Source organism: Hordeum vulgare, chromosome 3H (genome assembly GCF_904849725.1).
Source record: "Hordeum vulgare subsp. vulgare chromosome 3H, MorexV3_pseudomolecules_assembly, whole genome shotgun sequence".
NCBI lineage: Eukaryota > Viridiplantae > Streptophyta > Magnoliopsida > Poales > Poaceae > Hordeum > Hordeum vulgare.
In genome coordinates, this window is record NC_058520.1 from 105390129 (window position 1) to 105406260 (window position 16132).

The 16132-nt window shown below is 46.8% G+C and overlaps 3 protein-coding genes across 6 annotated transcripts; all 3 read right to left on the reverse strand.

Moving 5' to 3' along the window:
* Positions 1–1173: 1173 nt before the first annotated feature.
* LOC123443144 (signaling peptide TAXIMIN 1) lies at positions 1174–2248 on the reverse strand. Its single transcript, XM_045119425.1, has 2 exons — positions 1916–2248; positions 1174–1810 (listed from the first exon to the last, which is right to left on the reverse strand). Exons 1-2 carry the CDS (start codon positions 2047–2049, stop codon positions 1687–1689), a joined length of 258 nt encoding a protein of 85 aa, XP_044975360.1. The 5' UTR covers positions 2050–2248; the 3' UTR covers positions 1174–1686.
* A 582-nt stretch (positions 2249–2830) lies between these two features.
* On the reverse strand, positions 2831–6695 carry LOC123443143 (uncharacterized protein HI_0077). 3 transcript variants are annotated; one of them, XM_045119422.1, is made up of 8 exons: positions 6170–6692; positions 5844–6085; positions 5589–5685; positions 5244–5427; positions 5080–5161; positions 4952–4997; positions 4792–4884; positions 2831–3147 (listed from the first exon to the last, which is right to left on the reverse strand). In XM_045119422.1, the coding sequence occupies exons 1-7, from the start codon at positions 6545–6547 to the stop codon at positions 4822–4824; spliced, it is 1092 nt and encodes a 363-aa protein (XP_044975357.1). In that variant the 5' UTR covers positions 6548–6692; the 3' UTR covers positions 2831–3147; positions 4792–4821. The 3 variants fall into 3 exon arrangements, with proteins under 3 accessions (XP_044975357.1, XP_044975359.1, XP_044975358.1); XM_045119424.1 differs by lacking the exon at positions 2831–3147 and adding an exon at positions 3734–4047 and having other exon boundaries at positions 6170–6695; XM_045119423.1 differs by lacking the exon at positions 2831–3147 and adding an exon at positions 3734–4073 and having other exon boundaries at positions 6170–6694.
* Positions 6696–8493: 1798 nt separating this feature from the next.
* On the reverse strand, positions 8494–15555 carry LOC123443142 (transcription factor GTE5, chloroplastic-like). 2 transcript variants are annotated; one of them, XM_045119419.1, is made up of 5 exons: positions 14184–15552; positions 14011–14101; positions 13727–13849; positions 13530–13605; positions 8494–8969 (listed from the first exon to the last, which is right to left on the reverse strand). In XM_045119419.1, exons 1-4 carry the CDS (start codon positions 15438–15440, stop codon positions 13544–13546), a joined length of 1533 nt encoding a protein of 510 aa, XP_044975354.1. In that variant the 5' UTR covers positions 15441–15552; the 3' UTR covers positions 8494–8969; positions 13530–13543. The 2 variants fall into 2 exon arrangements, with proteins under 2 accessions (XP_044975354.1, XP_044975355.1); XM_045119420.1 differs by lacking the exon at positions 8494–8969 and adding an exon at positions 11026–11883 and having other exon boundaries at positions 14184–15555.
* Positions 15556–16132: the final 577 nt, after the last annotated feature.

Consider the following 16132-nt stretch of genomic DNA (forward strand, 5'->3'; position numbering starts at 1 on the left):
TTCTTTAGTAATAATGTGGCATGGTCGTAGGGTGAGGTCACAACTTTTACTCCGTCCTTTTTCAAGACAAGTAAATTTAGGAGTCTGATAGACGAAGGAGTACGATTTCGGCTAGGTGTCGACTAGAGAAGTAAAACTTTTTTATATTTTTTCAAAGGATCCGCTGGAGTTGTTCCAAGATACTCTCTTCGATCTAAATAAATATCGTTGCTTTAATATTAAATTTGTATTAATATTATATTAAATTTGTAACATTTATTTTAAGACTGAGGGAGTAGTAGACAAGATCAAACCTGTGGAGCTGCTTCCTTCTCCACAAAATCGGCCGACTCAAATTCCATTCTCAGGGGACTGACGTGCAGCTAAACTGAAAAAAAATCTCGTAGACCACGTACGGAGAATTGCCAATCACCTCAGTGTAACCCCTCAAGAGGTGTTTGGCAACAAAAATGGTACTCCCTCCGTTCCTAAATATAATACCTTTTAGAGATTGTACTATAAACTACGTACGGATGTACATAGACATATTTTAGAATATAGATTCACTCATTTTGCTTTGTATGTAGTCTCCTAGTGAAATCCCTAAAAGGTCTTATATTTTGGAACGGAGGGACTAATATAAATGGTAACGTAATCAGATCGCAGCGTTTTAGAGGGTGTAACGAATTATTTCTCAATTTGTTTGGTTTGCACCAGCGCGTAACATCGCTCCTTCTCTTCTTCACCAACGCGTCAGTCTCCCCGACCGAAGACTGCCGCCCTCGCTCGCCTGCTATCCTCCTCCCTTTCAGCCGCTTGGTCCTCCCGCGCCACCAGCTGCTGCGGCCTTGCTGCCTGCTCAGTTCAACATGCGCTCCGGCGCGGTGCAGCCAGCAGGATCTCGCGCTCCGACGGACGCCGTCTGATCCAAAGCATGCGTGCCGCTAGCTGCTGACGGCTGGCGAACAATGGACGCCGGCGACAGACTCTTTGGATCTTGCGCAGCAGCGGACGCCGGCGAAGCATGCCGACTGCTGGCGAATTGTGGTTGTCGATGTTCTTTTTCTCTCGCACCCTTTGAGCGGCTTTGTGCGGCTGCGGGAAGCAGGTAACAGACCGATACAGCCCATTTGGAACGTAATCAATTTTGTATAATGATGGGACCTGATTACAGCCGCGGTGAAACAAACACGATTTGACGGCAACTGGTCCCGCTGTAATCAAATTACATTTACAATCTCGGTAACCAAACACCTCCTCAGTGTAACCACCTGTTTTTTTTTCAAGGAAGTACAGTGGAAACTTTGAGCAACTGGCACGCAAAACGCCCAGTTAAGTCAGAATCCCAGTGATCAACATCCACAAGAGCAGACAGTAGGCATCGCATCCACCACATCAATCGCACACAAATACTGTACCATGCGAAGAAACCGACGGAAACAGAGCCCCGGCAGCCGCTAACAGTCACGAAAAGTAAAGTCACAATCCTCAAACATCCCGGAACGGATCACAGACGATCGAGCCAAAGGGAGAACGAGCAGGAATCATCAGCCAGGTAGGAATATACGCCGATCAATCCCCGAACATATGTTCCGAGAGAGAAAATAAAAACAAGAATCCGCGGGACATGTGCAACGCCGGCTAAGACATGAGCGAGAGACGGGGCGAGCGATCCCTCATGACGGGGAGCGGCGCCTTGACGAGGGATCAGCAGGGTATCTTGGAGGTGAACCACGTCATGACGTGGAGCGGCGCCTTGACGAGCTCCACCGCCGCCTCCAGCAGCAGCGTCACGCACAGGCAGCAGGGGCAGATGCACGAGATGGGCAGCCTGTGTCACAGTACAGCACCAGCGGATCGCATCAGACATCAGACCAACAGCCAGGTTGGTGGCGGCGAATCGCAGAAGGAGAAGGAGGAGGAGGAGGAAACGTACCCGATGATCCAGATGATGGCGCCGACGATGGAGACGAGGACGGCGAGGAGCGCGAAGGGCAGGCCGAGCAGGAACCCGAGCGGCCGGCAGCCGTGGTCGTGGTCGCGGTCGCCGCCGCCGCAACAGCAGCACATCTTCCTCCGATCCTCCTCCCCTTCCCGGGGTGCGTGCGACTGGTGCGAGGCACGCGAAGGGAGGCTGGTCAGATCGGCGCCGGCGGCTGTCACGCGTCGGGGTGGTTAGGCGTGGGAAACACAGCAGGAGTAGCTATATAGCACCAGGGAGGAGAGGAGACGGGACGGCTCTGCGGTCGCTTTCCGGCGCGGCGAGTTTGATTTGTCCATCCGCGTGCGGCAAGGCTGGCAATAATGCGCCGCAGTGGGCGGGCGGGCAGGCAGGCGGCCGCGAGGAAATCCGGCAGGGGCGATCCCGGGCCGTCCGTAGGGCAAACGGACGGTCGAGATGGCGAGAGAAGCTGCTCGGAAGGACCGGACCCGTGGGCAGCTGCAACGGCCCGGTGCGGTGACCAGATGTGTTGGTGCGACGTCGGCGTTTGACCGGTGAGGCGGTTCCGCTTTGGGGGGATGCGTGACGACGCCGGCGACCGGGGACGCGTGCCGGCGCGACACCGGGTGGGTTCACTCTGGAGGCTTGGACTAATCATGGTATGACACGGCGGCGTGGGGTTGGAAGCGGGCGGCGAACGATCGCCCGTGGCGGTTGCGGTCGCGCCACCGGCTCCCACGCGCCATTTGGATTCTACAGCCGGTACACACCGCTGGCCAGATCATCCCATCTCAACAGGTTCAAATGCTCGCTGACAAAATCGGAATAACTACAAAATGGAGGAGGAAAGCTCAGTGAGACAGAATTTCAGAACTGTAAAGCTTGAACTTTCAGGGTGACAAGGGATCGGATCGGATCAACAATATCATATATATTGATTTAATAGCATCGTGGTCAACTGTAACACACATCCGCTGATACATCACAGAATGTGAGACGTTTGGCTTTCCACTGAACTGAAAATGACATGAACTGGTTACCATGTTGTCCATTGTTCTTCAGCTCTTGCAGCTCAGGCCAACAACACCTCGCCTCCCAGCAGCAAATTATGCCTCCAACTGATAAGAGTCTTTATGTACTGTACAGAGCACGGACCGCACAAATTTGAGGCGTTTCCACATCTGTTGCCTTGGGGCAGCAACTTGGCAAACACAATTCCAGGTACCCTAAGCATTCACCAAAGTAAATACACAACTGAATCATCATCTTTTGAGCTGAAGACAGAAATTGGTGTTTAGCAGCACAGGTCTACGTAATTTGTTACATTGCGTGTCGTCTGTCATGTCATCAGCCCATTGAATGGAGAAACAGATGTGTACGTGACAAGGAAACAACAAACTGGATTTGTGTTCATCCTGATGCCAGAAGCTTACTTTTGAGGGCAATATTGCTCGGTATCATTACAAAGATCACAAAGAGAATAGCATCCAAGGTTGTCACTAACATGTGGCCTCAGGCCCCACACAGCATCCTTAAATTAGATGGTATTCACCAATTTATACCTCTGCAATGGTATTGAGCTAATGCTTTCTATTTTTACCCCAAAAACAATAGAAGAGTCTCCTACCGCAAATGCTTTCCTACTTTAGTTAACCGAACAAAGGGCACCAGACACACATCCCATTTGAGAATGAAGCCAACAAATGAATCTTTAGTGAAGCCTCAATACTAAATAAGTAAAAAAAACACTACATGAGGTTTGCATGTTGCGTCTTGTGCAATACACATGCCTAAAAGAGAATGTACATGTCATTCTTGTGCAATACATATATATTAGGCTATAAATTTTTCAGGATCATTATTCCGGGAAAGGCATGCAAATGGTCAATCAAAATATCCATCCATTTCATTCAATTGGTGGTTCACGTCCTGCTAATTGCTTTCCGTAGTCGTTGTGTTAGTTGTGAAGCAAAATAACTAGCATGGGTCAGGGTATGCCCTGCCCAACTTGCATTCCTAATTATGGATTGTAGTCCATCAAAAACTTTGAGGCTAAGGATGGTCTAAGCAAACTTTGCGCGTCCCTGATCCCTTGTTTGTGAAGCCAACTGGCAGGCAGGACCCCACTGTCAACAACTTGAACACTTAGGCCCTGTTTGATAACAAAGTAGTAAAAAAACTAAAGTATTAAAAACTACAGTAATTTTAAGTGTAGATAGAAAATACCATGGTTTTAATATAACAACATTTTTTTGCAGTATTCACAATATAGAGAAACCGTTTGATTACGCCACATATTACTGTAAAATTTACCAGCTAGCCGTTGATAGTGCATGCATTCGTAGCTAGCTAGCTAGCCGTTGCTAGCAGTCCTTCTTTTTGCCTTCTCTGTTTTTTAAAAAGAGGTCTGGGGTTCTTTTTTTTATGCAGAGAAAACCACAGTTTTTCTAATACTGCAGTTTTAAAATCACAATTCTTAGAGGCAACCAAACACCTCATTGTAAATAAAACTATGATAATCTCCAAAACTGCAGTATTCTAAAAATACTACGAAAATTCTTCGTTATCAAACAGGGCCTTAGTGGGTGTTTTTTCCTACAATCATTCGAAGTGCACACATAGCTGAATCAGCTGATGCATACTAGCATAACAAAAAAAAACTTCTTATCCTTCCCATAATGAGAATACGACATAATAGATGTGATCGTGTATATCAAATTGAAAAGGTCCAATAAGTAGAATATAGACAAAGGACAAGGTGACCAACCTAACCAAGGTTAGTCAGGGATGTAAGCAGTTTGGTGGTGCTTGGCATCAAAATAAACCAAGGAAAAAGTATCAGTGTGCTAGAATATCTGTGTAGTACGTACCAAGTCTCTCGTGTATTCATCAGGTGAGACTTAGCCCTTCAAACTAGCATTCTCTTTCTCCATCTCAACAACACATGCTAGCCTATCATGCACCTGTGAGGTACATACCACAAGTTAGATACATCAAAACACACTGGATAAACAATAAATAGTCCCTCACCTCTGAGAGGTTGCTTGCAACTTCAGGTTTAAGTGTCTCGTCATACCTGAATAACGATAGCAACAATTTATTCATATATATACGTGAACTACTTCTAGATTCATAGTCACAGTTTAGCCAAAGCTTACCATTCTCGAGGTATACCAGCTTCATCACGAGACTGATAGTTAAATGGACCCCTCATTACAACATCATGCTCCTTTATCAGGTCTGGAATGTTAAAGAGAACAATCCATGAATGGACATAATTTCATGAAATTGCATTTAGTGAATCATAAAGAACCAACCTAACCTCTAAAAGTAGCACCAGGGACACGGCCCATCATTTCGCATACTTTCAAAAACCAATATAAACCTACAGAAACATGTGCAAGCTCTTCCTCTGCTACTTTTGCCACAATGTCTGCAGATCTATGGTCCGCAAAGCCAATTAACTTCTGGACTAGTCTTGGTCCAGCATCAAGGCCTCTAGCTTCCTATTAAGATTCTAACCATCAACATATCAGTCAAGCGTAGTAAATCAAAATTATTCACCAAATACTGTAATCTAAAAGGATTGGGAGACTCGTGTTCAAATTGAGCAGGTCATGACAATGTATTTTTGACAGTATAACAGAGAAGGGAGATGATCTGACACCTGTACTAGAGGTATAACTGCCATCCGTGCAGAAACATCACTTGAGGATTTTGCGCACTCCCTCCACAAAAGATTGTGGACAGGCATATCACCATATCTGTCCACAGAAACTGTTATAGATTGACAACGATCTGACATAGCTCGTAAAGAAAACTATCACCGCCAATGTATGACAAGACACAGGCAGAACTATCAGTGGACAGAGATTTCGCAGCAATTCAATAGTCACACTGCCGCATTCTCTCTGCTACACACCTGAACCCAAGCTCGGCAAGCCGCTGTGAATACCACCGAAAATGCCGGCTCTCATCGTCAGCCACACGCGCAAAGTCCGAAAAGAAGCCATCCCCGAGGGTGTCCCGGAGAGGCGAGAACCGCACGACAGTATCCCAAGCGAGGTCGATCGCATTGAGCTCTACGTGCGCGAGGTTGTGGAGCATGTACGCGTTAAGCGGCACCCCCATAGCCTTGTGCGTGGGGACCTCCTTCTGAGTCACCTGCAGCAGCAAGAGCACCACACACCCAACCTGCTCGATGAAATGCCTCCACGAAGAGAGCAACAAGGCGGATGGAGCATTTACCGCGAGGGGCTTTTCCGGCCTGGCGGGGTGCTCGGGGGCCCGGGCGAGGCCCACGGGGAGCCCGCCTGAAGCCCACCGGGAGAAGGCGGCGTGGGTGAGGTGCGCCTTGGCGAGGGGGTCGGCGGTGGACAGCACGAGGGCGCCCATCTCGGCCAAGGACGAGCCGTGGCTGGCTTCTGGTGCGTCCGTCTTGTCCGCGTTCGGGGCACAGGGGCCGCTGGGGCCCCACGAGCGGAGGTCGCTGGGAGGGGCCCGGCGCCAGGCGTGAAGGCCCGGCCATGGGAGCGGCGAGGCGGCGGAGGCCCCGGCGGGGAGGAGGCGGCGGCGCGTGGAGCCATGCGCTAGCGGCAGCGTCGGAAGGCGCCGAAGCGGGACCATTTGGCCGGCGGAGCGGTTTCGAGCTTTGGAGGTGTGGTGTGGGAGGTTTACGGCTAGGATGGATAATGGTGAGGCGGATGAACGAGAAAAGGCCAGGTCAAAGGCCTATTTTGCAGGTCCAGTGCGACTGTGAGTTGAACTATTCTGCACGGAAACAAACTAAAAACTGGTTTGCATAGCACAACTTTAAAAAAAGAAAAAGTAGAAACAGCTGGGATCCTCCAATAAAAGGTACTGTACTACAAACAGTTGGAAATGTGGGGAGTCAAACTCATAATCATGAGATCAGGGCGCGACTGATGCCACAAAACAATTTAGGCACCTGAGATTTAGCAAAACCCAAAAATAATTGGAAATGTGGGGAGAAAAACACAGAACCATGAGATCGTCCTGGGCGTAACGTAACAGTAAAGAACCGGTTACTCAGATCACTTGTCCACTGACGTCTAGGCTTTAGAAAAGTGAAACGACTGTTCTAAAAAAAAATTTAAACGGTGGCAAACGATTTGCCTCATCCATTAATTAAGAAGAAGTTAGGAGTTGCTTTTACAATAAAAAGCAATAAAATTATTACAAAGTCATTACTCTCGCAGTAAGATTATTCCCGGTTGCTTAGCGCCAGCTGTAGCCCAAAGCGTAGCCTCATTCTTGATGTTGGAGAGGAGAACGGAAGGTAGTGAATACTTGTGCCTCAAGACTAGCATTCCGCTCATACCAAATCGTCCAGCAAACAAGCATGGTGAGGGATGTCATCGCTTTTCGGTTGCCAGCAGTCTTGTCAGACATGTTGATTCATCAATCCTTGATTGAACGCTCATCCGCCCATTGAGAAGTCTTGTTAGACATGTTGATCCCCCAATCCTTGATTGAACGCTCATGCGTCCATTGAGAAGTGTCGAAGTGCATCAGGCTTAGCCAAGTCTTTCATGTCCCAAAGCCTCGTGATGAATCTACATTTAAAAAATAAGTGGCTATCCTTGATTGAACGCTCATGCGTCCATTGAGAAGTGTCGAAATGCATCAGGCTTAGGCAAGTCTTTCATGCCCCAAAGCCTCGTGGTGAATCTACATTTAAACAATAAGGCCCCGTTTGATACAAGGGATTTCTGCAGGAATTTCACAGGGAAGCTATTCCTTTGAAATATTTCCCTTTGCTAGCGTTCGGAACGTAGGAATCATGAACAGTATTTCAAAGGAAAACTCCCTTTCCTACGCCCATTCAGAAGGATTGAAAAAATCTACCACAGCCTCATTTTTTGGCGGAAGCCCGAGGCAAGGCTGTGGCTGTCATCCCTGATTGCGGTGTGAATATGAATAAAAAATTCATATGGGAGGATAGATGACGATGCAAAAGTGTGTAGTCAAATAAATTATTCGACTGTGTTTGTGTACTCTGGACGTTTTAGTGTTTGCATTCTGCCTTTGTCCCGAACACTACTTCATAGGTCTTTTCCCAATTTTTTCAATCCTATGTTCCGCATCAACTTCCCTTTCTCACTCCTCGGTTTCTGTAGGTTCCTTTGTTTTGCAAACATGTGTGCCGAACAGGCCCTAAGTGGCTATCCTTGATTGAACGCCCATGCGTCCATTGAGAAGTGTCGAAGTGCATCAGGCTTAGCCAAGTCTTTCATACCCCAACGCCTCGTGGTGAATCTACATTTAAAGAATAAGTGGCTCATTGATTCTTGACTGTAGAGGGGGCAGAGACCGCAGTTTGGCCAACCGCAATCAACAGTCCAAATCCGATTTTGAATAGCCAGCAGGCAAAAAAAATTGACCCCAGGAAGAACCCAAGTCTTCCAGACCGCATAGGTCATGGGTGAGCGAGTTGTGTCATGGAACTTTGCTTTGTGAGCAGAGGTGACGGAGTAGTGCTAACTTTTTACTGCCTCCATCATTGAGGTAGAATGTTTCAGCTCAAACACGATACGTGGAGATCTTAGAACAATCAGAGCAATGGGAAAGATGAATTATGCGTGCTATTCTGACACAACATAAATTACAGACTAGCTAGTTCCAAAATAAACAAAAGAAATTAACCAACTATAACAATTTTACAATCTTACAACAGGGCGAGGTCTCCAGGTTCCTGGTCTTCACCGGCTGTCTTTACTTGCCCAATTTGCAGGTGTCTTCTATCGAATTGTCAGATAACTTCCGACGGATGACTAAGTAAACGCAGCGCTCTACAATAGGTACATAACTGCAAATAATGGTACAGACGCATGAAATGCATGCGAGATCTCCGGCATCGACTATGAGGCTAAAAGGACCAAACAGCAACACGGACAGCAGCAGTGGTTGTTAGGCTTGCCTACATGACCAAAATTTACAGACGGCAACATTGAATCGTGTCGGCCATATCATGCTAGAATCTTTGGTAAACTTACAGGTTATCGTCTTTTCTGTCTGACGTTAAGATCTGCAAACATAACGAAACTTGAGATGTTAGGTTCATCATTTTGGACCATAGGATTTCTATCATTCTATAGACTGCACTTAGGGCTAGATACATCTTAGATAACAAACAGGGTGCACTTTGTTGTGCTTGCATCACAACATATGTTCAAAAAAAAAAAATACTCTGCTCAGATGTTTTTTTGGACATTAATCTCGACAGAAGGGTTGAAATATGAAATATATATGAAGTAACACCAATTGGCAAGAATATTTGTTAGATGAATCTATGACAACCATGTGATGATATTTTCACAAAAAAATCTGAAGAAGTATGCAAATCATCTATATTATATATTTATATATGGCTTGAAAATAGTGTTCCATGGCACATGCTTTTTATCAAATGAAGTAGGCATACACCAAAATTGTTGTAGTGATGCCAGGTTTAATGATTTCAACAAATCATATGCAGGTAAATTTGGATACATAGTTATTCTAATGCATCTAGGCTCTCGATCTAGTCCAATATAGAAACAAGCTGAATGAAACAAAATGTAAAAGCCCTAGCTCAAGAAGATTCAGATGGTATGAAAATGATCCCTGTCTATTTTCAATAATTTGAGCAACTTCTCAAAAGTTTACCCGCAAATTAGGAATGTTTTTATTGCAGTAGTTAAATACCATTATTCAATGATCAAATTTACATTGCAGTATTGCACTGATCCGCTTGTGACAGTAATTATGTGAATATCACAGCATGTTTCCTTCGTTGCTGCTCGAGACAAACATCGCCGCAAATACTAGAGCTGGATCCATAACAGTTTAGTCAAAGTTTACGAGTAAATTTATATTCTTGGTCCACAGTAGAACTGCAGAACGTACCCACCGAAACTGCAAAATTAACTGCCACTTGGACGATACTAGTGACAGCCACTACAACTATACTATTACCTCTGTCCCAAATTACCTGTCTTAGATTTCATTTGTCTAGATACGGATGTATCTAACAGTAAAACATGTCTAGATACATCCTTATCTAGACAAATCTAAGACAAGTAATTCAGGACGGACGGAGTAGTAACAATAGGCTGGACCAACATGGCCATTTATAGAAAGTTCATGAGAATAGGGGAAAAACATGTAGCTATCTCCATACCTAGCCAAACTGGCCGGCCCGGCCCGGCTGTAAACGGGCCGGCACGGCATGGCCCGCTTAGGCACGAATATTAGCCGGGCCGTGCTGTGCCGTGCCGGCCCATGTGCGCAGCCTCCCGGCCCAGGCACGGCACAGGCCGGCCCGTGGGCACGCTAAGCACGATTTTAGGCCTCTTTTAGGTAGTTTTTGGGCTGATTTTGGATTATTGGGCTATTTTATATGTTATATACTCCCTCCGTCCCAAAATAACTGTCTCAAGCTTAGTACAATTTTGTACTAGAGCTAGTACAAAGTTGAGACACTTATTTTGGGACGGAGGAAGTATAAAAAAAATATGTAAATAAAAAATAAAAAATGTAAACGGGCCATGCCGTGCCGGCCCGCGTGCCCAACCTTCAGGCACGGCCCGAGGCAGGCTGCGTGCCTGGCACGGGCCTGTTTAAGTCGTGCTGTGCCCGGCCCATGGCATGCCGTGTCGGCGGGCTCGTGGGCCGGCCTGTTTAGCCTGGCCCGTTTGGCCAGGTATGGCTATCTCTATGCTATTTGGAAAGCCGTTATCCATAATCAGCAAAGCTGGTAATGTTAAATGAGCTCAATATTAATCCCTCAAGTATTTAAACTGTATCTTGCAATTTCCAATGAGGACATTTTATATTAGTTTAGAGTTTAACAAACAAATGAACTGGAGCCCCAGAAGATAACTGCTAACTAAGTTTAACAGAACAGTTAAAGACTGATATATGTTGAGTATACGTAATATGTGACTACTGTAATGTACAACTTGGACAAACACATCCCAAAAAAGCACTGCAGAACAGCAGAAGTACTAAAATTCAACTTGTATAAAAAAGAGTGCCATATTTTTTGTTGAAAAATTAAATCATTTTCAAACATTTCTAGTTGGAAAAGCAAAGAGTCCATATCAGTAGATTACAGCAAAAAACGCATGGGAAATGAATTATACTTTTCATTCTTTGCTACAAGGCGAGATACATGCAATCAGGAGAGAGGGATACTTTCCTTTTTTCTGGAAGGCTAAGAAAGGAATTATAAGAAATGCACCTTACATTGTGGAATTTTATCAAAAAACAAATACACTTTATATAAAGGAACAGAGGGAGTAACTCTCTAAATACAATTTATACTTAAAATCATGTGATGGACTTGACACATGACACCACTATTCAAGGCAAGTGATTCACACCAAATATCCACCTTTTCAATGGGTGTTTGGGGATTGTGTCCTAGCTAGGCCACACTAGCCTTGCCGGAACGTTGCCAGGAGCGAGCCTGGAGCATGTTTGGTTACCACCCTGGCTTGGTCCCCAACAGGCGCAGGCCACCAAAAATGGACACATGGGGACATGCACCATGCCACCATCCTTCCTCTTTCCTGACGGCATTTCCTCCTGCTAATCACACGGGTGAACTTTTCTCCTCCTTCGGAACTAGTCGCAGATGCCAACACCAAAGTCCCACCAAAATGAGTCGTCGCAAACGCAATTGAGGGAGCGTCAGAGTTAAGAAGTCCCTATCAAAATCGCTGGCCCACCACAGGTGCAGATGCAATGGAGCCACTGCAGGTTGAAATCAGGCATCCGTGTTCGCAACTGAGGGGCCTTGAGTCGCAGCTCTGCAAGAAAACGACTGTGATCCTTGGTGAAGCAGATAGCAGTGAGCGTTCTTGCTGTACTCGCCCCCTCATGCTGACTTTGTCCAGAGGCGGGCAGGGGGGAGGAATCCATGCTCCAACGCTACGTCGAATGCGTCGAGAAGCTACCTGATGGGGAGCGCGTCCACAGGAGATATCAATTTAAACTACAGCTTTCTTTCTTTCGTCAAAGAGCATGTCATGTGGTTTCACTATCTAATGTACGTGCACTTCGCATAGTTACGCTTCCTCACCAACAACACGTAGTTATGCTCTTTACATGTTTTTCTCAGGCCAGAGCTCGAATCGAACACCACAGCTTCAACAGCGCATGACTAGGCAAAAATCATTTGATTTTGGGGCTACCTTTAGGCACCTATTTTTACCAATCATGGAGTTGCATGGAGTTCAGCCCACAAACCAAACAAGCCATAAGACCATATGTCTTCGACTTTTTAAAAATTATCAAGATGCCTCTTTTATTGAACAGGGGTGATTATTTCTTTCACTAATATACCATAAATTATTACGTGTCATAGATGATTTAAGATATATGAACCTTCTCAGCTAAATAATCTGCATCATTGCATGGCAATGCAATAATATACTTGTGATCCTACCTACTCCACGAGCATGTAAGGTAAGTTACTGCATCATGTCTTACCTATGACCAAGAGCAAGGTCATCCTCTAGGCTCTAGCATATCAACTTTACGTCTAACCTACAAGCTAACAACAATAATGCAAGACTGGTATGCATGATGCCTGCTGTTTGTAGCATAGGTGGTCTCAAATAGTACATCCAACTATCTGCAGCCATCAAACCAACACATTCTGGTTTTTCTTACTTCTTTCAAAGATGCACATGACCCGAACGTCGTGAACGTGATGAACTCTTGCGGCACGCGCTGCAACCACTTTGACGCGTCTACCTTCGCGTCAAGGAAGGATCACCAGTGCTGGGGAGGAAGTGGGGATGGAGCCGTCCAGACTTCTGCGTCAGGGTGGAAGGAGGACTGAAGCCGGAGCCTGCGTGCTGCCACTGCCACCCTTCCGCATGCACTTCCGGCACTGCGGCCTTCGGGGAAGGCAGCTGCCGCCGCGTGGGGAGGGGGTCCGGGACCATCGCGTGGGAGAGCGAGACCGGTGGCGACGCAGATGTGGGATGGCGGCGACTGGATCGAGTCAGGGAATCAGGGGAATGGGACGGATGGTTTGGTCAGACTGATGGCTAGTGGCATCCACGTAGGTTTTGTGCAAAGAGGAGGAGCACTAAATTAGAAGAGAGGGCCTTTTGGGGTACTTTTTGCGAAGTGCCGCCACCTCGCACTTGGCAGCAGTCAGCCTGCCACCCGTGCAAGTCAAAGCTGATGTAGCATGGATAGGACTGCGATTGACACTTAGCATGCATTTTCATAGTACTGGGACTAACTTGACACACCTCAAATAGTTTTAGGACCTGTGGTGTAGTTTACTCAATATTGTATTACTGATAGTTAAGCCTAGTACAACGCAAGGGGTTATACTGGCTTGATCTAATTGTCTGCTTATTTATCAGTAAGTTAGCATCCTCTGCATGTCAAGTAACAAACCTAAGTCAATATAGCGTTTCCTATACAAAACTAAAGGTTCAAAAGCTAAGCAACTTGCCAAAACATGGATTTTCTCATTATGCTTGTTAGTGCTTTGTGGCTTGGATGTGTTTTGCATGCATTTCAAGACAAAATACAAAAACACAATTATAAGAAAACAAACGTGAGGAAATATAAAATATACCTGGCCTATAGATGTTACGATTTGGGTGACTGTGCAGCATCAGATCCATCTGCTGATGAACTATCAGAATCCGTATCTGCACATGTTTCTCAAGGTAAATACCATGTGTCTTGCATATACTTCTAAGAATGCCTTGTATAGAATCTTGCACAGTTTATTGTTCTTGTTATAAATTTCTGCCAAACGAGAGTGTTTACCACTGGAGGAAGACCCTGATTCACTGCTAGAGCTTCCAGAACTACTTGATCTACCGACATTGTCTCCTTTCTGATCTTCCAAGTGAGCAGGTGATGATGAACCCACATATCTCCCATTGTCATCTGATAGGTGAGAAAACTGATGTGTTACACTTACACTGCACAAAAATATGCTACAAACAAGTAACCATAACATTTATAGTAATAGCCGACACATTTGTTCTGATCTGGAAGGCAACAATAATAGTTACAAAAATGCTCTAAAGGTGTGTGTTTAGCCTTGCCTGCTGCAATTTCCTTATGTGGTTCAGCTTCAACAATAAGTGGTTCAACATCAACCACGTCAACTACATCAACTGCTTCTGGTTCTGGAATCTGTAATTGCAGGACACTAGTAAGTACCCATATTGCTTAGCAATTCACAAACACCTATTATACTTTATATAAAAAAGCATACCGTATTATGTACTGTGCGCATCTGATTCTGCTCTCCCTCGTCATGCCTGGCATGCTCAATCTTCTCCAAATCCGGCTCATGGTCGGACTCATCCTGCCTTACTACGGAAAGCTCAGCCTTCCGCTTATTCTTAGTTATACTTTTCTTGTAGTTTGTCACAAATCTATCAAGCTCCCATAATGTCTCGACATCAAAGCTATCTATATCAACCTCAATCTCATCGTCATGTTGATTGAGTGATGAGTTCCTCTTCTTTATGATCTGTACAACATTATCGAGCTTCTCGGCTGGCAAGTCCTGGAGGTCGTTACTAAGCCGTTGCTTCTCCCAGAACGTCATCTCCCTCTTATTAGGATCCCTTGCCTTTGGCTTCTTCAAAACTGGGGGTCTGGCGGTACCAGCTTGCGGCTTGGGGGGAGCCTCCAATGCTGCAGCATGCGCTGTGGAGTCAGACCTCTCTAGTGCTCTAGCATTATCCATCTCCCTCTCCCTCTCCCTCTCCCTCTGCTTCTGCTTCTTGGGTGGGGCGGATGATGGTGTAGGTGGCTGCGGTGACAGCTGTGCTATCTCAGCTTCAATCTCTGGCCACTTCTCCTCGAACATATTTAGAAGCTGCTCGGCCATGAAATACACATCCTGCCCCTTGGGGTTGTACCTCATGGCGTTCTGAAAAGTGAGACGGACTTCGGTTGCGAACTCCCGCGGCGACTTGTAGTGCCCGGCGGCCAGCCGTGACTTGACGGTGCCGAGGTCCATGGGCTTGGTGATGATGGTGTGGTAGTCGTGCAGGCCGAGCGCGCTGGCGTCGACCGGCACGTTGAACACCCAGCCGTGCTTGTGCTTCATGAGCCTCGCAAGCACCACGGCGCAGCTCCTGAAGACGGGGGCGTAGAGCTTGCGCCGCGCCTCCGCGGAGCCGGACGGGTTGGGGGGGGCCTTCTTGGACTTGTGCTTGGAGACGGACGGGTGCGGTGGGAGCGGGGTGGAGGGGTCAGTGGCGGAGAGCGCGGAGGAGGGGGCGGGGGCGGGGAGGGAGCTTATGCGCTTGTAGGCGGCGCGCACCTGCGCGAGCTCCGCGGAGAGGCGGCGGCGCAGCTCTCGTCGCGTGGCCGGCGTGGAGGGGAGCGAGAAGGTGACGGTGGGGATCAGCGGGCCATTGTGAGCGTCGAAGGAGCGGGCCTTGGAGGATTTGGGGCCGGGGCCGTGAGATTTGCGGGAGTAGGCCTTGCCGGAGGGCGACGGAGGGCCGGAGGTCATTTGCGCGGGTCAACGGCGGCGGCGAATCGGGGACGGCGGCGGATCGGGGGGGCTGCGATTTGGGGATTTGGCCGAGGGACCGAGGCGAGATGGGAACACAAAGCCGAGGGGTTCGGTGAGGGCTTGGTGGTGTCGTTGGCCGTAGGTGGTGGGGCCAGCTCCTGCCTGCTACTGTGGGAGGGAGGGGTCCAGTTTTTCCCCCCGGTGCCAAAACGTTTTTCTTTTTTCCTTATTTTGATTTTGGAACTCCATTTCTAGCTTGTTTTCTCGTCTCATTTCCATTGCTGGAATGCTGTTAAAAAAAATCAGCTGTTTTACCTCGTTTCTAGCGTGTGCGGCGGTGGATGAAACGAGATAAGTGCGGATTTTGTATGCCACCCGATTTTCAGAAGAAGAAACACGTGACCGTTCTATGCATCGTGTAAAAGTAATCACATTCCTCAAAAAAAAAGTAATCACATGTATTATCTTTTTGTAATTATTTTACTAATAAATATTGGGTTAGTATTTCCTTTGGGCATAAAGTTTCATGAGGGAATGATACCGGTTTTGTTAAGTTATTTTACTTTGAAACGGAATCGACTAAAAACAAAATCATGTGACCTAGGAAAATCTCTCTTGCTCGCATCGCTCCCGGGGGGCGACTCGAGCGATAACCTAGCTGTCGTCACCCCCACTCCCCTCTCCTCTCT